General features: G+C 29.4%; 3 protein-coding genes across 3 annotated transcripts; 1 reads left to right on the top strand and 2 right to left on the bottom strand.

Moving 5' to 3' along the window:
* Nucleotides 1-333: 333 nt before the first annotated feature.
* Nucleotides 334-6,042, bottom strand: Phum_PHUM608040 (run and tbc1 domain-containing protein, putative; the record flags this gene model as incomplete). The annotated part of the gene is made up of 17 exons (XM_002432956.1): nucleotides 334-422; nucleotides 510-677; nucleotides 776-1,065; nucleotides 1,139-1,263; nucleotides 1,347-1,534; nucleotides 1,633-1,858; nucleotides 1,934-2,176; nucleotides 2,256-2,526; nucleotides 2,621-2,828; nucleotides 2,902-3,021; nucleotides 3,113-3,345; nucleotides 4,085-4,209; nucleotides 4,299-4,439; nucleotides 4,524-4,666; nucleotides 5,023-5,090; nucleotides 5,566-5,730; nucleotides 5,816-6,042. The coding sequence occupies 17 exons, from the start codon at nucleotides 6,040-6,042 to the stop codon at nucleotides 334-336; spliced, it is 3,030 nt and encodes a 1,009-aa protein (XP_002433001.1).
* A 997-nt stretch (nucleotides 6,043-7,039) lies between these two features.
* On the top strand, nucleotides 7,040-7,282 carry Phum_PHUM608050 (uncharacterized protein; the record flags this gene model as incomplete). The annotated part of the gene is made up of 1 exon (XM_002432957.1): nucleotides 7,040-7,282. The coding sequence occupies one exon, from the start codon at nucleotides 7,040-7,042 to the stop codon at nucleotides 7,280-7,282; it is 243 nt and encodes an 80-aa protein (XP_002433002.1).
* Nucleotides 7,283-7,715: 433 nt separating this feature from the next.
* Nucleotides 7,716-17,868, bottom strand: Phum_PHUM608060 (Thyroid receptor-interacting protein, putative; the record flags this gene model as incomplete). The annotated part of the gene is made up of 15 exons (XM_002432958.1): nucleotides 7,716-9,533; nucleotides 9,791-9,898; nucleotides 9,963-10,333; nucleotides 10,414-10,727; nucleotides 10,789-11,941; nucleotides 12,019-12,200; nucleotides 12,281-12,566; nucleotides 12,661-12,776; nucleotides 12,869-13,006; nucleotides 13,072-13,226; nucleotides 13,489-13,594; nucleotides 13,683-13,892; nucleotides 16,474-16,898; nucleotides 17,345-17,671; nucleotides 17,851-17,868. The coding sequence occupies 15 exons, from the start codon at nucleotides 17,866-17,868 to the stop codon at nucleotides 7,716-7,718; spliced, it is 5,727 nt and encodes a 1,908-aa protein (XP_002433003.1).
* Between the last annotated feature and the right edge of the window lie 3,117 nt (nucleotides 17,869-20,985).

Below are 20,985 nucleotides of genomic sequence, written 5' to 3' on the forward strand. Positions count from 1 at the left end.
AATTGTTTTTTTTTTTAAAATTAATACTTTCATAACAAAATAATAAAGTTAAATTCATATCAAATTCATATTCAGTACATTAAAGTCACGTGATGTAATACAGAGAAGGACTAGAAAAAGACAGAGAGAGATTCAAAATATGATCCGAACGATTAAAATCCTTTTTTTACTCATGGATTATTTACTCTATGGATTTCACCGATGGAACGTTTAGCAAAAGTAAAAAAGATTCCTCCTTCCACGTCATTTCATTTAGGGAAAACAATTCTAGTCGTCGTGAAAACTTACTAAAACCTACCACGATATTAAATCAGCAAGAAAACAAAAAACTAATTATTTATTTTCGATGAGAGTTTGAACTTGAAATACTAATTCTCTGGCCAGTGTAAGAATAGCTTTTGCGTCGTGTCGTTCCGCCATTTCTAAAATAAATAAAAAATTTTTTTTTTAATTAAAATTTTACAATGAGTGAAAAAAAAAAGTTTTTTTTGGAAAACAATTATACTTACCGTTAAAAAATTTTATTATATCCGTAAAATCCATCGAATTCGTTAATATTATATCCCGGTAGATTTCAACGAGTGCAAGAGCTATGAATAAGACAAAATGAGCAGAAGCGATATGTTTGGCCGCCCATATTGTTTCCCATATGATAAAAACATCGTCGTAAATCATTTCTAAAATTTCAATAATTGACAAAAAAAAAAAAAAAAAAAAAAAAACTTTAATTTTTACTTCCCCCCCGTTTTTTAATGTACAATGAAATGTCAAATACCTCGTTTAAAATCCAACAAAAACCACCTGTAACAAAAGTAAAAATGCGTGTAATCTCCATTTTGATGCATGAGTTCAAACATTTCCGAGTCTAAAATTTGAATTAGGGATCTCATGTTTGCAAAATGTGCATCCATCGCTCCTCCGTTGGGAAAATTGTCAACCATTCGATCCATCAAACGACAAAAACAAGCGTAGGTAATTGATTCCTCGTCAAAAATTACCAAAAGTGGAGCGACTAAATCGCACATTCCTTGCATGTATCCTATATCGAGATGTTCCCAAACGTAACTAAAAAACAAAACAAATAATTTTAATTATAATTTAATCGTAAATTTATTTTTCTAAATCACGTGATACTCACGTGCACATAACATTTCGAAGCTTTTCTAAATTTTCATTTGTGAAATAATAATAATTTCTATCGCATCTTTGCACGTCTTTATCGATTCGATGTACGTTCAATCCAAATGTTTCCAAAAGCTCGGCCTGGAAAATTAATTAATTAATTAATTAGACAAAAGATAATTATTTACGTTTTGTTAATAAATAAATAAATAAATAAAATGTACAGAATAAATTCCTCCTTGTGAACTCGCAGGAGATACACAATTCGAAGTTGAATTATTTTGTTCTCCTTCTTCTCCCACGGTCAAAGTTTCCGTTTCCACGATGGGTTCCATGGTCGACACTTCGACAGTTTCTTCGGATATCAAACCGGAATCCACCGATGGATTTGTCACGATCACTTGATTTATACCTTGAAGTAAAAAAAAAAAAAAAAAAAATATTTCAAATCATTATGAAATCGTAAAAATCGTGTATTTAATAAAAAAAAATTAATTGATTCGGACAAACCTCTTTTCATGTTTTTCAACCTTTTATCTTCGTCACCTAAACCCTCATCCGAAGATTGTGATATGACGTTTTCAATAAAAGTGTTAACTTCGTTTTGCTGAGCCTCTTCCGTGTCGATAGATTTCTCAAGATTATCGTCGTTGTCTTTTTTTTCACTTTCGAATTCGATTCCTTCCATTCCTAAATTACCATCATCGGAACCCAAGCTAATGTTATCCTCAAAAACCTGATCGTAAAAAAAAAAATTTTTTAAACTCGTTTGGAGAAACTCGTGGGAAAAAATATTAATTGATGTTCTTACATCGTTACTGATTTGAGCGTTTAACCCTGGAGTTAGGGGAACATTTTCACCGCTCGTACTTTCACTTGACAATTTGGCAAGATTTGCAGCCATTGTTTCTTTGTCTCTTTGCCTCACGATCGCTTCAACGGCTAACCAGTCTGACATGATCGTTTCGTAGTTATGTTGAGTAGTAAGATCTAATTCGACACGTTGTTGTATCGTACTTCCAAACTCGTAGTGACCAAGTAAGAATGGCCAAACCTATCAAATGCACGATAGAGAGTTAAGTAGAACGGTCAAACCGCTTTCATTGTAAATTAATAAACGGTTATGTGGATACCTCTTTCCTTAAGGAATGCTCCACACCTCCTAGATAAGTTAATCTAAACACTTCTTCTGAATTTGAAACGATACCATCGTTGAAAATATTATTCCATTTTTCTGACGTCAGACCACCGTCAGCGTCTACATGACTCGTGGTGGTGGGATTGACCAAACCAGACAAATGCGTACGAACGGTAGATAAATGTCGACAATATGCCAGCCAACCGTAAAACGCACGTGAGATAATTTGCCTTTTCATGGTGTCGCACACCAACTGGATCGATTCCCTTTAAAAAAAAAATTAAATTTTATTATATATTTGTTTCTTTATTCCTTACATTATTTACTCTTGATTTAAAAAAAAAAAAACCATTGATTTACCCGGCATTAACTTGCGAAGGACTCGTGGCAAGTCCGTTGGGAGTTTTTGGCGAGTCCAACATATCCAACCCGTTTGAATGATCAGCGCTGAAGCTTTTGGAACTCGAGGTTGAACTTGTTGAACTGGAGAGTAATTGAGCTCTGACTCTTGACTGAAGACGAGGCATCACGCTTTGTACAGGCTCAACATATCTCGGATCAAGTAATTCTGGTCCAGTCACTGTAAAAATTTTGAATTTAAATTAATTTTTTTTGTAACCGTTTTTTCGTGAAGTACTCACTGATATCTTCTCTTTGAACTTTTCTAACAATCCTGAAAACGTAATCAGTTGAATCATCGTCTTCCGTTTTCCCATCTGAATTCTCTTTACTTTTGCGACGAAGCTTAGGTAAAACTTTACCTGGAATCAACATTAATGAATACAGCACATCTTTTTTTTCCCCCCCCCCTCGAAAAGACATTTAAAAAATTTTATTTTCTCGTATTCGAACCTTTTCCTCTTTGCGACCATAATGGAGGATCCAATTGGCCGTGGGGAAGTAAACCGTTTTCGAGGCAACTTAAAAATGATAATAAATGTCCTCCTTTGGGAAAATGAATGGGGGGTCTTTGAACACCGTCTTGACCCACTAAAATTATTGTACCACCGGAGTCACTAGCTTGATGGCAATGAACGTACACTATTTCATCGATGCTAACATTTAGAGCGTATTCCCAATACAAACTATAAAAAAAAAAAAAACAAAAATTTACATGTTTGAAAAATTAAAAAAGTCAATTAATCTATAAAAAGTGCACAATTAAAAGAATTGACGTAATTATTATTATTATTATTATTATTGTTTTAAGTTACTGTACGAAAAAAAAGGAAAACGTGAAAATAAATATTAATAAAAGTTTGATCAATTAAAAAGCGCCAAGAATTATAGAGCATAGTTTGGTAAAGCCATTAGTCCCAGGTAAAGTTTCACATTTAAGAACTTACTAATGATTAGTGTCAATGAGTGAGGCACACCTGAAAGATATGGCCCGACGAGTTTGGAGGGGGAAGCTGCTGACTGGAAGACTACATCGCCTAAGTTCAATAGAATAAAAATATATATACAGTTAAACTCAATTCAATTAACAAAATGGCGGTGAATATTGTTGTGACAAGTATTTTTGCAAATTTTATTATGCTTGTTAATCGATTACAGAACGATATATTGCAGCTTGTTGAAGTTTAATAAGAGAAATCCATAATGGAAGCAAAAAATAATTTTGTTTAATTTAATTGAAAAATTTAAAGTGATGAGGTAGATGGACATTCGCTAAACATTACTTTGCCCTAATATAAACCTCACTCAAAAACTAACGGTTATATCAATAATTACAAACGTTTCCATTTTACAATGGTAAAATAAAAAATATGACCGTTCGATATTTGAAATAATAAAATACGTTCCTTGTTAGGTGTTGCATACCTTTTATCTTGATTTTCTGTTTCGACATATCCATTCATTAACTGATTGGGAGTCCATTTTATTGTTAAACCGTGAGAACTTTGATGTAGTGATAGATAACCAGCCATGGGTTCTAAATGCTCTTTCTAAAAATAAGAAAAAACATCACCATGACCTCCTCACCAAAATTTAAAATAAATGGGTTGTAAGTTTATATTTTTTTTTGCATAATTACCGGAAGTACCATGACATTATTTTTCCCATACAATAGTGTGGCCCTGTTGTTTTGATGTAGAGACTCTACGTAGTCTTTAGCCGACATAGGAACCGATCTTACATTTTCTTCTGAATTAACTGCGTGTAAACTCCTATTGAACTAAAAAAAAAAAACAAAGAACGTTATTATATTTTCAATTTACAATATACAAATTAATTAAATAAAAAATGGTTTAATTGTTACATTTAATACTTGTCTCCTGCACGTAGGCGGAGTATTATGTCCCGTAGAAATTCGATGTCTTTGAACTAATTCGTCTGCTGGTGGATCAGTCCAAAAATAATCTTGAGTTTTTGCTTTAGAATAATCTAATGCACAGGGGCCGACTGAAATTAAAAATTTATGATATTTAATTAATATTAAAACTTATTTAAAGTTAATTATTTGACATACACGGTTCATACTTTTTTTCTGTACTGAAAATTGTGAAAAATTCATGTAGGTATTACCAAAGGAGAAAAAAAAGATTTTTTTTTTATACATAAGCAACCGAGTTAGGTGTCAAACATTTTTCACCTGATATAAAAGAAAACATAAACTGACTAAAAAACAAAAAAAAAAAAATTTAAAAAACATGCATAGGCAATGAAGTAAATAAATAATAGAATAAATTACAGAAAGAAATAAAATAAGTGTAAAGAGAAATGAATCGAAAAGCAAAAACCATTTTTAATAAACATACCCAACAAAGAACTTAAAATGGATCCGTAATCTGGATCTGCGACGAGTGAATCCTTCTCATAATATTTACTGAAATTAGTTAATGTGTTAGTTCTCTAAAAAAATTATTATTTTTTTTTTACCAATTTATGAAAAGGACAGTGAAAATATTAGTTACTAATATTAAAGATTAAAGATAAGTTAAAAATAAACTTTCATTTTTTTTTTTTTTAATAATACTAATTAAATTTTTTAAAAAACATTTCATTTATGTTTCTTTTGTGATAAGTGTTTTTTTAATGAAAAACAATAATTGCTTTTCAAATATCAAAAATAAGTTTATATGCCAAACCATGTTAATTAAAATGCAATATTTTAAAAAAAAAGAAAAAAAAAAAAAATTTCTATTTTACTTATCGTTAACGTAATGATTACTTAAAACATTTTAGTAAAAACTTAAAATTTAAAAGTTAAACTACCAGGCAATGACTGAAAATATTTTAGTTTAAATTTAATAATAAATAAAATAAAGGAATAAATAATTAAATTGTTAAAATTTAATTACCAAGCATTTTGCACCAAGTGATCGATTATTTTAGCAAGTTGCTTCTCGAACAAAGCTAATCTTATCCATAGATATTTTGGACCAATGACACACCCAGCAGAATTATTTTTGTGCAGAGGTGGTTTTGCAGGTTTTGAACCATTATCAGTGCTAGATGATGACCTCCTGCAAACAAAAAAATTAAAATAATCATTATCAATTTTACTTTTTAAGTTATTTTATCAGATACAAAAAAAATTCAATTAAATACTTTTGCGGCTCCACGAGTTCCAATTCTTGAACTTTTTGAGATATTATGTTTGCAGGTTCAAAATTTTTAGCAATTTTATGAAGTAGTGCTGTTGTTGAACTTGTTTTAAAAAGTCCAAGTGCTCTCCTTTTAAGTCCTTGCGATAAACATGATTCAACAGCTCCACAAAGGGAAGTCACTGATGAACTATCTTCGTGAACAAATTTTCTCGTGACAGCTTCTTCCATAATTTGTTTTACCTATTAAATATGTATTAAAATTTAAAAATAACATCATAAAGTAAATTAAAAATCATTAATTAAAAAAAATTTAAGAAATAAAACCTTACCTCCTTTTTGACACATTTAATTAATTTTTCCTTAAAATTTTTATCTGGAACAAAAAAGAATTTATATTTTTAGAAGAAGAAAATTAAGAAACGTAAAACAAAATTATAGGTATAAAAAGACAAAATGTAAAAATTGATTTTAAAATCTTATTTAAAACGATTAAACTTCTGGATGAAAGTTAATAATTAAATAAAAAAATTTACTCACCCATTGCATTGATAGCAGCCATTGTATTAAATTCGATGAATAAAAACTTAAAAAATATATGTATTAATTGAGCGAGTACAAGAAGTAGTAGTGGTAGTAGTCATTTAAAAATACTGGTAAAACATTAATTTCTTTTTTTTTCATAACTATTTTTTTAATATTCACTTGCCCGCATAATAAATTTAAAAACTTTTTCTTTTTCCTCCTAATATTTCAAGTTTACCATAATGTTGGCATAAAGTATTAAAAATTGTTTTAAAACTTATATGATATCAATATTGCTTGAAAAAAAAAATTTTCTTTACTGCGCATGTCACAAATAAAAATTTTTCATCCCAGTCATTTTGTATAGATATTCTCATATAATATATTCTTTTATTTTATTTTTCAAACGTAAGTATAAAATATTTATATAAATCGTTAATTTAAATTAAAGAAAAGCAATATTATATCACGATGAGTTAAAATTTCTAATTTAATTACGAAACAATGATTTTTTTGAGGTTTAATAAAAACAACATTGAAGGACAGACAGTATGTGAAAAAATTACTGTTGTGCTAATAATATATCAAATTATGTATTTATTTTAATCAAAATTGGTTTTTGTACACGTTATCAAAATATATTATTTATACTACGAATGTTATTTATCAAACTATAGAAATTTTTACCTTGTAGGTTTTCAAAATGAGTTCCAGAAGAATGTTGTATCCATACCATATAAAAGCAAAATTTGCATTATTTCCTCACAGATTTATGTGGGAAAAAGATTGGCGTTTTAAATATACTTGTATAGCAGCAATACTTGTTTTGCCTATAATGTTAAAATTACAATCTGGAATAAATTCTCCAGGAAATGTTAAACGATGGGAAGCAACAGTGGCTAAAAATGAAGCAGAACATCAAAAGCATGTTGCTCATATGTTTTAATTTTTTTTTTTATTAGAATTTAAATTGAATTATAATTGTAGTAATAAAGTGTATTAATATCAAGAGAGAGAAATGTATGTTAATTTAATTTCATTATTTAAACATTTTCATTTGTTCGTCTTACATGCAGTAAGTATTAAAGTTAATACTATCATTCAGAATATTAATTTTTTTTTCTCGACAATATAAATTTAAATAATTGTAACTCCCCGATTAATTACCATGTGAAAAAAAATTGTCATATTAATTCATTTATAAAGTAAAAAAATTTAAAAATTATTATCGAAGTAAAATCAAAGGTTAAATTTTTGTTTAAAATAAAATAAATTTAGTAATAATCAATAAATTTCTATAATCATTTCTAACCCTGATAAAATTATATCAATTATAAAATGGAAAAAAAAATTATAATAATAATAAGTTTGTTAACAATTCATAGATCTGGAGAATTCGGTTTAGATTGGCCAAGATCAAAAGTTGTTCCATCATCTTCGACAACTTTTGATTCTTCTTTTGTCGTCGTTTTTCTTTCAATGTTACAATATTCATCGGCACAACAATGTATTTCAATGTTATTAAGCATTGATTGTTCATCACAAAGTTTTGATATCGTTGGCACTTGATTTTTAACCGTATTTATTTCTCCCACCATAACTTGTTTCATTTTAAAACCCATTGATTTTATGAAATTGTTTAAACTGTTGTTTGAATAACCGTCGTCTGCTCTTGCGAAACCACTCGTGGATCCACTTCTACCATCGGAGAGCCCGAAATTATCAGATTTTTCTAAAATAAAATCACATTTTTGATTACAATTGTTTTTAGTGTTCACTTCGTCGACGTAACAAACGGAAGCGTCCGAATTTTGTGCGAAAATTGGATTTTTACCGCCCCCGCCATTGCTGCCGCATAAACTAGGTAAACTTTTTCTAACACTTGTATTGTTTCCACCGTTTAAAGACCTGGAAATCAACATGGGCAAACTTGAACCTGAATTTTTAAATTTGAAACATTGACTCGATGATTCTGAACCATCTTTTAAAACTCTGTGTCTCAAAAGGTTCGAAGTGTTCCACAAAGCGTAAACGTTTTGGTTATCCCCCCTGTTGAATTCCGGAAGGGTTTTTTGTTTTTTCAATAATGGCGTTTTATGTTTCGTCATATCATGAGATTTCGGTTTGGTTTCAATGTCGTGAAAATCAAAACTAAAAGCTTGACCTAATTTTTTATGTAATGAAAATTTTTTCCTTTTGTGATTTTGATGTTTTTCCAGTCTGCTGTCGGAATCGTACGAACCGAAATAAATTGATTTTTCACGGAGACCCGTTTTCATTTCGTTATCTAAACTACTCGATCTTGCTATCTGTGATATTTTTTTATCTTTGGCTTCTAAAATCGTTTCCAACATGTCCAATTCCGATGTCGATAACCGAGTTAAATCGTTTTCCGAAACCATTTGTTTGAGAGTGTTCACTTCTTTCTGAAGTCTTTTAACATCTTCCAATTGAATGAATTCATCTTCGTTTTCCAAACAATCATCGTCGGACAAATCGAAAACTCTTTTCGAACTTTCTAATTTTTCCCATTCTTGAACGAGCATTTCTATTTCCCAATTTTTATTGTTCGGTTGTTCGACGTCACTCGAACCCGAATCATCGTCCATGTTTAAAGCAACGAAATCCGCGTCCTGAGAACAACTAAATGACCGTTGAAAACCCGAAGTTCGACCGAACGATTTTTCTTTTAAACGATCTTTCAATTTGAATTTTTCTTCCCTCGGTTTCGAACTCGAACTCCACCGCCTTTGAGGTTTGGGCGAATGCTGCGACATCTGGTGAGTTTCATCTTCACTTAAATTTTTCTTTATTTTCACTTCGCGGTTGTATCGTTTACGTTGTTTCATTTCGTAGATTTTCATAAATTTTGATAAATTGTGTAATTCGAATTGTCCTCCACTTTCCGCGGTTATATTTTTCGATTGATTTAAATTATAGATTTTCGAAGATTTATTACAATCGGATTTCGATAAAAGGTGAGTTTTAAAATCTTCTCCGTTAAACGTTACGCTTTCTGTCGTCGAATCATTTTCCGTTAAATTTTGAATTATCATTCCCTTGTTACCCGTGATAATATTTTTCGATTTTTCATCGAGTGAATTCGAAATTGAGCGTAAATTGTCTTTATCGTTAACGGTTGAAGGAAAATTTTTCATTGATTTTTGATCACAATACGAATTGTGCGATTCTTCTTTCTAAAAATTAAAACAATGAATTATAATAACCATCCATCATCCGCCATGTTTGTTTTTTATAAAAACTCTTAAATGATTTATTATTTACTGAAAATAAATCGGTTGATGATTCTTTATTGTCGTTATTCCCATTCGATTCGGTGTTATCGTTGAACCGGAAAAAATCAGATTTTTCTATTTTGCTTTCCTAAAAAAAAAAAAACAAAACATTATTTTTATTAATAATATTGGTTATAATTAACGTAAAAATGTATTACCTCCAATTCTTTTATTTGCGTTTTGAGTTGACAAATGATTTCGTCTCTTTTTTCAACTTCGATTTCGAGTTTGTTAAAACGAAATTGAAATTTGTTTTGAATTTCAACCTGCAAAAATTAACGAATTAATTCAAATTTTTAATTTAATTGTAAGAAAAATTTTTTTGCTTACCAAAACGTTACGCATTATTTGTTGGACTCCGGAAATAATATCCGGTAATAATTCTCCATCTCCACCTTGATTATTTTTACACGATAAAAAATTCGACGCTTTCCCTTCGTTTTCTTCTATGGGATAAAGATTCATTCCGCCATCTTTTCCCATTTCTAAAATTTTTATTTTTTCCAATAATTTTTCTTGTAATTTATCCAATATGTTTGAAATGATCGTTTCCATTTCCACTTCTTCATCCGTTAGTATATTTTTTTCTTCCAAATTATCCGGTATTAAATTTTTTTTAACATTCGAACCCACTATGGGTATCATGCTTAAATTTGACAATTGTAATGTTAGAATTCCCGTTGGACTCAATTGAGAAAAACCTGGGGGGGAGGGAAAAAATCATTATTATTATTATTATTAAAGGAAAAATTGAATCCGAATGGGAAAATTTTTTTTATACTTTTTGATTCTTTTTCGGTATTTTCCTGAGCCAATGATTCGGTCGACGTGAGAAGGGTATCATTATCGAAAGTAACACTTTTCGTTAGTTTTTTATGCCTTGCCGCATATCCTTCGATTGTAGGATCCCTTAATAATTTTCTAAAATCGAAATTTTCCCTTTTTTTAAAATCCGTTCTTTCTTTGTCTTCGTCGCTGCTCGTACCCTCGTGAGATAATTTTTTTAATATGCTTTTTAAATGTCTTCTTTCTAACGTTTCGTTACTTTCCGGCGACATTATGGACTCGATTGAATTTTTCGTTTCCGTTAAGTCACTGAAAAGGAAACCATTTTGACGTAAGATATTATTTTATTATAAGAAAATTGATTTCTTACCTTATTTTCGTATCCTTTTCTAAATCCACGTCATTTTCTAACGATAAAATAGAATCTTGATTTGTACATTTATTAAAATCCGACGTTTTCCGATATAGGGTTGTTGTTGTTGTTGTTGTGGTGGCAGACCTGTCGTATAGGTGCCCCACGGTTATTGCTTCCGATTGACTTCTTGTTAAAATACCTTTTTCCTTTTGCGAATTTAAATGATGATGATGATGATGATCGGGTACATCCAGGCTCGCGCTTCTCACGATCAATTCTTTTTCCAATTCGGCTAATTTTTGTCTTTCGTTTAATATTTTAAGTTTTTTCACGAATGGCAATCCCGAATATTCTGGACTTAAGTCACTTATCGAATTATATTTTTTTATATTATCACTTTCGTTTGATGATTGATAATTGTTTGTATTATTGTTTATATTAAGGCGTTGATCGTTTTCCGTTTCCGGATCACACTCGACCCGTTTCACCGTTTCTTCGTTGTTTAAAATGTTCAAATTGTTGTTATTTTCATTATTTGGCGATTCGTCATTTTCCGATTGAGTGTATTCGTCGCTGTCGAATGTTTTTTGCTTTTCTAAAACTGTGTCACTTTTCGACAGGTACGTACCTTTTTTAACGACTTTTCGTACCATATTTTTTCCGCCCGTTCCATATTTTTTCCCACATTTCGAACTCGTGAGCGATGATTTTTTCAACAATTCCCATCTATTTTTTATTTTTGGCACTTCAAACTTACTCCCTAACAATTTTGGCACTATTTTATCCGTTTCAATTATTTCGGGCACTATCTCGGACGTTTCGTGAGATGCGATATTAGAATTTAAATGAGTTTCCGAATCATTATTATTATTATTATTATTATTATTATTATTATTATTAGTTTTTAAAATTAAATGTTTATTATCTTTAACGGTTATTTTTAGTTTTTCAATCAACGATGTTTTTTTACCCTCCGACGATTCTTTATTATTATTACTACTGCTACAACTACTACTACCACTACTATTATTATTATTATTCGTAGAATCTTCTTTCGGTTTTGACGAAGGATTAGATATGTCCGATGTCGTGGCATTAGACGTTTTCTCAGAGGATGATTTCTCTAATTTCATACCCGTGAGTTGAGTTCTAACCGTCGATGACGAGTCTTTAATAAAAAAAACAAAAATTCAATTAAAATATTTATTAAATTGAATTAATAATAATAATAATAATGATAATGACCTTTGATCTTAGCTAATTCTCTTTCTTCTTTTTGTTTTAAAAGTTTTAATCTTTGAGTTAAAGGCAATCCAGCTCCTATGACTTCAGTATCAGATTCATTCACGTTATTATTTGACGATTTTAATTTTTCCCTTTCTTCCTTTTCCTTTTCCCTATCTTGTTTTTCTTTAAGTCGTTTTATTCTGCCAAATATGAAATAAGAAAATTCTCATTTTCATTAGGCGCCATCTTTTATTATTTCATATCGGAGTGAATGACGTACCTTTGTAAAAGTGGTAATCCAGCACCGATGGGTTGTTGACTCCCCTCGTTATTTTCCTCGAATTCATCAGAACTTTGAACGTGGCTCATTCGTCTGAGAACGCTTTGCTTTTTTCCAGAATTAAGTTGATTATTTTCATTCGAATCCTCCCTCGTTCTCGTACCTCCTCTTCTGCTACGTCTAAGAACGTTTTTTAAACCTTTCACGTCGGATCGTAGTTTTTCAACGATTCTTTTCCCTGTCGTATCGCTATCACCGGAAGAATCGTGACAATTTATTTGTTTAACTGTGACAAAAAAAAAAAAACAAAAAATCAAAGAGGTCTTTTTGTTTTTTTTTTTTTTTTTTGTATCAGGAAAATAGAAAATTGATATTATTACTCATTGTTTTGTGCATTTTAGAAGCATTTTTAGCTTCCATCAGTCTTTTCCTTCCCAAATTTTGTAAAATTTCTTGAGCTTCCGGATAATCTTTCATAGCTGTTAAAACATCTTCTCTGATTTTTGGGAAAAAAAATTTTTTTTTTTTTCAATTTAACCTTAATCCTTAGGGAATAAGTAATTTTTTTTTGTTAAATAGGAAAAATACCTGGATAAACTAAAAAGTTCAGAATAACCGACTGAACGTACGTCAGCGGTACGTTTGTTCAAACCGTCTAAATTTAATATTCCAATTTCTCCAAAAAAATCTCCAGCTTTCATTGTTGTTAAAACTCTTCCGGTTTCGCTATAGAAAAAAACATTCGTTAAATCGGTATAGGTTTTTTTAAAAAGAAAAAATTTCAATTAAACCTTATAACATCGAGAATTCCGTCTGCTATAATAAACATTTCTCTTGCAACTTCTCCTTTTCTACATATCAAATCTCCAGGTGTGAAAATATATGCTTTCATTTTGAGCACTAAATCGTGAAGAAATTCCGGTTGACATTCTTGAAATATAGTAACCTGTTATCGGTGGGGGTGAGCGGGGGAGAGAGAGGGGAGAGAGAGGGAAGAATGAGAGAGAGAGAGAGAGAGAGAGAGAGCGAGAGAGGGGAGGAAAGAAAAAGAAAAAAAATCGTTTTCATAATAATATTTAAAAATGTGTTTTAGTCACGTTTGATTATTATCATCATCATTATCATCAACGTTAATTAAATAATTTAAACTCTTTGCAAATTTAAATTTTGGGGGAAAGAATAGAAACCAAAAAAAAAAGAAAATTTACTTTTTTGAGCACGCTCAAATTAACATGTAAAGCAAGTTCAGTCTTGAGTTTATCCGGAAGTAATCCTAACGCGGTATTTATATCACCGCCCCCTTGAATTCTTCCTCTGAAACAACAACAAACAAAAAAACCGTTATAAATTTTCGCGATTTTTCGCGATCGAACAATTCGAAAAAAACGTGCGTTGTTTGTACCTGGACCAGGAATAATCGTACCAACGAAGAACTCTTCTTTTCATACCTCCCGGTACCTTATGATGTCTCATGTATGTTTTTGCACCGTCGAGTAATCTTTCGAATTCTAATCTGTTTGCATTTCTATTCGTTATGACGTTTCCGACTTGTCCGACAATTGTCGCAAATATGAAAACTCCAATCAGGTAACTGATTATCGTAAACAAATACCTGAATATCAAAAAAAAATAATAATGATAATGATGATGTATTTTTTCTTCGCGTTAGAAAAATTTTCTCGATAAAAATAAATTATGTAAATTTTTTCCCTTTTCCAGACAATTTTCCGTTTCCCCTTTAAAAAAAAAAAAAAAAATGGCTCCCGCGAGTTTTCGTGAACAATAAAAAAAAAAAGAGAATAAATATAAGTTTGGGGGAGGTTAAAGGGGAGTAGTGGGGAAATGGGGGGTTTCTTTTTAGAAATTTAATAAACCGAAATTAAATAATGTGATTTAATTAGAAAATGTTTTTTTTTGCATTTAATTTGAAGATTTAATAATTTTAATGTATTTCTGATTGTTTTCCGTGTGAACAACATTCGTGATAAATTTTAGTAGCAAATGACAGCTGTCGGGAACGAGATTAAGAAAGGAACGAATCCCCCTCCTCCCCCCTTCCTCTCCCCTCTTCTCCCCTCCCGCCCCCCACCAAACGCAGCATCTCGAAAACGAATTTTTTTTTACATTTTAAAAAACTTTTCTTTATAACATAAATGAACATATCGTACACGTTATTGATGATGATGATGATGATGCGATTCTAATTTACATTAAATTTTCCTTAATATCATCATCATCATCATCATCATCATCATCATCATCATTATTATTATTATTATTAGTATTATTAAATTTTTTTTTTTAAAATTATAAAGAGCTCGAGGGATTCTTTTATTTTCCTCAAGTTCAACCTAATTTAGGTATAAATAAAAAAAGAAAAGTTTTCGAACAGTTATTATAAAATTTTCTTCCTTTTTCCGTTTTAGATTGAAATTATGAAATTAAAAATAGTAATAATAATAATAATAATAATAATAATAATAATAATAATAATAATAATAATAATGATGATGGAGTGCAAGGCTGTTCGAAAACATTATGATAAAAATAAATAATAATAATAATAATAATAATAATAATAACAATAATAATAAATAATTTTAAAAAAAATCAAAAACAACAAAAAAAAAAAAACAAATTGAAAACTTACTTTCTCTTTATGTTTAAAAAATGTTTTCTTTATGTTTCTTTATGTTTTCTTATGTTTTTTTATGTTTTTTTAGTGTTTTAAAGAGGCGATTAGCAAAGCGATGACATTTTTTTTTCGAACAGCCTCTAATATACAAAATAAATAAATAAATAAAAAAGTGATAAAATAATAATAATAATTAATAAAAAAACCGGAAATAATAATAATAATAATTTTAAAATTTGACGTCACAAAAAAAAAAAAAAATTTTCACCATTGGTAAATTATTATTATTATTATTATTAACTAAAATTCCTACAAAAATTAAACAAACGAAATTTTAAAAAAAATTTTTAGTTGATAAGAATGATAAGACGTGATGACGTTAAAATTATTATTATTATTATTATTATTATTATTATTAATAGTTTCGGAAAATTATTCAAACAATTTGTCGACGGTTAATTAAAATCGAATAAAGAAATAAAAGAAAAAAATGAACAAACGAAAAAGAAAAAAAAAGAAAATAATAAATCAAAATCATTTTCCTCGATTTTTCTTTTCCCCCCCCCCTCCCCCAAAAGGAAAAGTCGAACTCGATTGAATGAGTTAAATAAATATTGAAAAACGATTTGAAAATTTTCTATCTCTCTCTCTTTTCGAAAATTTTCTTCCGACAGGGTAAAAGTAAAAGCTTTGAAAAATAATCAGAGAAAGAGAGAGAGAGGAGAGAGAGAGAGAGAGAGAGAGAAAGAGAGAGAAAGAGAGAAAGAGAGAGAGAGAAAGAGAGAGAGAGAGAGAGAGAGTGAAAATATTACATATATAAGTTTTACTGTCGGCAAATTTCCTCTTTTTTCTTTTTCTTTTCATTTAACTTGGAATCGTATAGGAAAATGATGATAATAATGATAATAATAATAATAATAATAAACGATTGAGATATGTAATGAAATTTCTGTTTAATAACGACCCCGCGTGTTTGTATTATTATTATTATTATTATTATTATTATTATTACGTAGGGAAAATATAAAAAGAAAATGAAAATTTGAATTTATTAGTATTACGACGACTTGAAATGAATGAATGATAATGATAATAACGACTAAGTTTTTTTCTTTTATGAATTTTCACGCGAATTAAACATTTTCCTTTTGGAAAAATGCGTGTAAATACGCAATAATAATAATAATAATAATAATAATAAATTCATGCTAATAATAATAATAATAATAATAATAATAATTTCCTTTTCGTTTTGTGGTTTAAAAAAAAAAAAGTTTAAGTAAACGATTTATTATTTACTAACCCATAATTTGAATTAAATTGAAGGAGACGAGATTTATGTCCTCTCCTGGGATTGGAAAATGAATCTCTTGAAGGTGTCATCGCTTTGCTACGCCCTCGGGACCTTAATCAAATACACTTTAAGTTAATTTTTTTTTTTTTTAAATTTTTTAAACCGAATCTCGTGATTGAGTAAGTGGAGGGGGGGAGGCAGGGGGAGAGAGGGGGGGATCTCGACGTCACATTACGAATAAATACAGAAAAACTTAAAACTTACTCGGCGTTGGTTTCCGGTGTTGGTAAATCACCGATCGTTGTCAGAGTGAGAGTCGACCAATACAAACTTCCCAGATATTTTCGTGTGAGAGTCGCATAATCTCCAGGCCTGTAGGGATACACCCAATCCCCTTGAAATCCTTCTGCTTCCGATAAAAGATAATAAAAACATCCGAACCAGTGAGCGAGTATGAGTAGTATGTGTATGAGATTGACGACGCGCCATAAATTCGGGTAAACAGTTCTAGATTCGACCATGTAATAATAATTATATATCCTGTAGATTTTCATAAATCTTGGAAATCTCAATATGGGATTCACTCCGACGTTTAATTGTAAAAAATCTAACGGTAACAAAGATAACATGTCAAATATAAAAGCTCGCGATTTTAAATAATGACTCGCTAGTTTTTTAGAATCGTAAACCTGCGCACACAAAACAAACAAAACACAAAATTATTATCACTATTATTATGTTAAAGAAATTTTTTCTTCTTTGCCACCCCCCCCGATTAAATGAGTGAATGAATGAATGAATGAATGAGTGACTGAATGAATGAATGAATGAGTGAGTGAGTGAATGTTTGCGTGGGTGGGTGGGTGATTGAATGAATGAGTGAGTGAGTGAATGTTTGCGTGGGTGGGTGGGTGAATAGACGAACGAATTTATTTTAAACATAAATCTGTCATGATTAAAAAAAAAAATCGTCTGCTACGTGTGTGCAATAATTTAATTAAAAAAAACTTTTTTTTAATTAAATTATTGTAAAATGAAAGTTTTTTTTTTTTGCGTGAGTGTGGGTGCGTGTGGGGTGCGTGCGGATGGATGGGTGCGTATGTGTGTGTGTGTGTATGCATGTAATAACCCTTACCATCAACCCTTGTTCTAAATATCCCGTTCTAAATTGTACCATAATATCACATATAAAAACGACATCCGTAAATCCATCTCCTACGTACCAGAAAACACTCGCGGCTTTTTGCAATTCCGGAAAACTTTGTCTAACAATTAGTGTCCACATATTGTATAAAACGCACACTGTCACAGTCATTAACCAATAAAAATAAAAATTTTCATCCGGATTCACGACAGTTTTCGATAATTCTTTCCGCCTTTTTCTCCTTCTCCTCGATACCTCGTGGTGAGATTGAGGTCCACCGTTTGCCGTTTCCGTATCATCACCCGTATCAACCGTTTCCTGTCAAAACCGGAAATGGTTATAAAAACAAAAGCGGAAAATTTATAAACAAAAAATTTTTTTATTACCTGTGTTTCCGGTATTTGTCTCGTTGAAAAACGTTTTAAAAATGAATCTTCTCTTTTCAATGGGGGTTTTGGTTTTTGATTTGTGCTTGTTATTGCTCCTGATAATTGTACCGTCGTTCTCAATTTCATCCATCTTTGATTACTTTTAGTCCTGTGATAAGGAAACACAAAAAATTATTCATTGATAACAACGTAACAAGATTAAATTTTTTTTTTTTAATTAAATTTTTACATTGAAACTTATGAAAATCCTCGTCCCGGACGTACCGAAAATCAAAAATTGATAACTTTTTCCTTTTTTTCCTTTTTTTTTTTAAAATTCAATAGACATTTCCTTTTTTTTTTTTTTATTCCTTTGGGAAATATATTTAATGTTTTCCTTTTTCGTTTCCATTTCTATTTCTTTTTTTTTTTTTGTTACGTGTTGTATTTATTTTCTTTTGTAAAAGATTCTCTAACGTTTTTTTCTTTTAACTTGAAAATTTTTTTTTTTTTTTTTAAATTTACGTAATTATTATTACGTAATAATTTACGTAATAAAATTAAAATTCTCGTAATCATCGTAATTAAATTTTTACAGGAAAAATTATTTATTATGACCCTTGACCTATTTACCTATCACTATAATTAATTAAATAAAACATTTTAAACCGTTACGAATTTAAAAAAAAAAAAAAAAAACTTATAATAAGGAGGGCAGGGAAAAATGTCGGTCAGAGAGTGAGAGAGAGAGAGAGACAGGGAAAAAATTCCCTCGATGTCGTCGTCACATTCCGCCATTACTATTATTATTATTGTTTACAAAATATTTTATTTAACGTTTAATTTTCATTTAAATGTCGCGTAAATAAAAATCCGAGAGTTTTTTCTTTTTTTTTTCTTTTTTTAAATTAATATAAATAAATCATTTGTTATATATTATGAAGAATAATAATGAAAATAAAAGATGTAAAATTCATAAGAAAATCAGTTTTTGGTTTCCCCTCGGTATATAAAAACTAACAAAAATATTATTATTATTATTATTATCGTAGTGTATTGTATTAAAATCGTTTATTTTATTTTTAAAAACAAAGCGAATCGAAATTGATTTTTTTTTTTTTAAATTAATTACAACGTCATCCGCCATTTTGTTATCGATTTTTATTTCGTCGAGTGTATATACATATATATGTTTTACTTTGTTCAGGGTGGTCTTTGTTCAACGGAGTGAGAAAATTAAGAAATTTTTTTGCTGTAGGAGTTTGGAAATGTCCGAAAGCATTGAAAAATCAACGAAAAAACGATTCCGTACAAGTTCAAATGAAATCAGACATGTCGAATTCGGAAAATAAAAATCTAACGAAATCATCGCCGTCGAAATATAGAAAATCGAGATTTAAACATTTGGCTCAAGAGATAGCACACTGTCAGAAGTGCCAACTTGATTACATGACGAAAGTTTCGTACGACGATAGAAAAATTATGAATAGGAAAAAATTTAATAAATCACTTCGGAAAAAATCAATCAAAAAAAAATAATAATAATTTCGCATTAAAGTTTTTTTTTTATTTTTTCCCCACCCTCTCCCCCCACCTACCCACCCACTCACCACCTCCTTTCTTTCTTTTCCAACAAAATAAAAATTAATAATTTTACTTAGGTTTCTGAACGCGCGCTCTCACACGCACATTTTTTCGCGTATTTTTTTTTATAAACACGTTCGAAATTTCCTCCTGATCATCTTAATCAACTCACGCAACTTGATGCCATTCGTGCGAATAAAGTATTCTACTGCCACGTCTCTTGCAGTTTTCGATAAAAAGGTAAAAAAAAAAAAAATAATAATTTGAGCGTCAATCAAGATCACGTATTTTAAAGTTTTCCATTTTTTTTTTTTTTTTTTTTTTTTTTGTTAAAAAAAACGAGATCGAAGGTATACGGATACGTAAAAATCAAATAAAATAAGTGACGTAAAGTTTTAATAACATTAATAAAATTTATCAGAAATGATTTGAACAGTGACCATATTTTATATATAAAAATTAAAACAGTAAAAATAATATTTTATTGGATATAAAAAACAAAAAAAAAAAAAAATCTCATACGTCATAAATCGCGCAGTTTAAATACTTTTCCTTTTATTTTTACGTAAACCGACAAAAAAAAAAAATTAAAGTGGAAGCAGACACAGTGTTCAAAAAATAATAATAATAATAAAATCAGTTTTTTTTTTTTTGTTTCGAAAACGAAAAACAAACCGGAAAAATTATTGTTTTTATTTGAAACTATTAAAAATAATTTTAGTCTCTCTCGAGATGAAAATTATTCTACTTCCGGTTCCTTTTTAATCATTTCATTTCCTTTTATTTAAGCCCATCCTCCCCCCAACAAAAAAAAAATTCGTTTTTTAAAATATAATTTAATCGACTCTCTCTGTGTTTGTCGAAAAAAAATAATTTTCCTCCACCCGAACGTTTGTGCGTGTGTGCGTGTGTGTGCGCATGCGCGTGAGAAAATTTCTCACACTTTGTAACGCCGTTTTATATAAAATTTTTTACGATAAAAAAAATAAAGAAAAAAAAATTCTCGCTTATTTATAATAACCGTTAAAAAAATAAAAAAAGAAAATTTAACGATTTCCTTGTTATTTTTGGCAAAAAAAAAAAAATGGGGGGGGGGGGGGGAAGAAGAATTTTTGTTGTTTGTTAGTTAAAATTGTTTGTTGTTGTTGCCCTTTTCTCTCTCTGTCTCTCTCTCTCTCTCACGTTTCTTATTCAAATTAAAAAAAAAAAACAAAAAATTAAAACACGTTCGAATGGATTTTAAAATAAAACCCCAAAAATTATTTTAATATTAAATAAATAAATAATGAACGAAATTAAACGAACGAAAACAAACAAACAAACAAACAAACAAACGTTTGTCGACACGGAAAACAAAAAAAAACCGAATTAAATCCCAATAAGCTCTAATTTTAAAAAAAATTAAGTAATTAAATTTAAAAAAAAAAAATTATTACTTAATAATTATTATTAAAAGTATTAAAAATTTTTTGTTTTTATTTATTTATTTCCCCTTAATTGAAATGCAAATGTATTTAAAAAAAAAAAAAAAAAAACGTAAATATTATTATTATTATTAATATTATTCAGTTTTTTTTTTTTTTTTTTTTTTTTTCATTAAACGTAACCCCGAACCCTTAAAAAAAAAAAAAATTTTAAAAACTTTAAAAAAAAAAAAAAAAAAAAAATTTACTTTTTTTA

The sequence above is a fragment of the Pediculus humanus genome, genomic scaffold (assembly GCF_000006295.1).
Source record: "Pediculus humanus corporis 1103172108318 genomic scaffold, whole genome shotgun sequence".
NCBI classification, from domain to species: Eukaryota; Metazoa; Arthropoda; class Insecta; order Psocodea; family Pediculidae; genus Pediculus; species Pediculus humanus.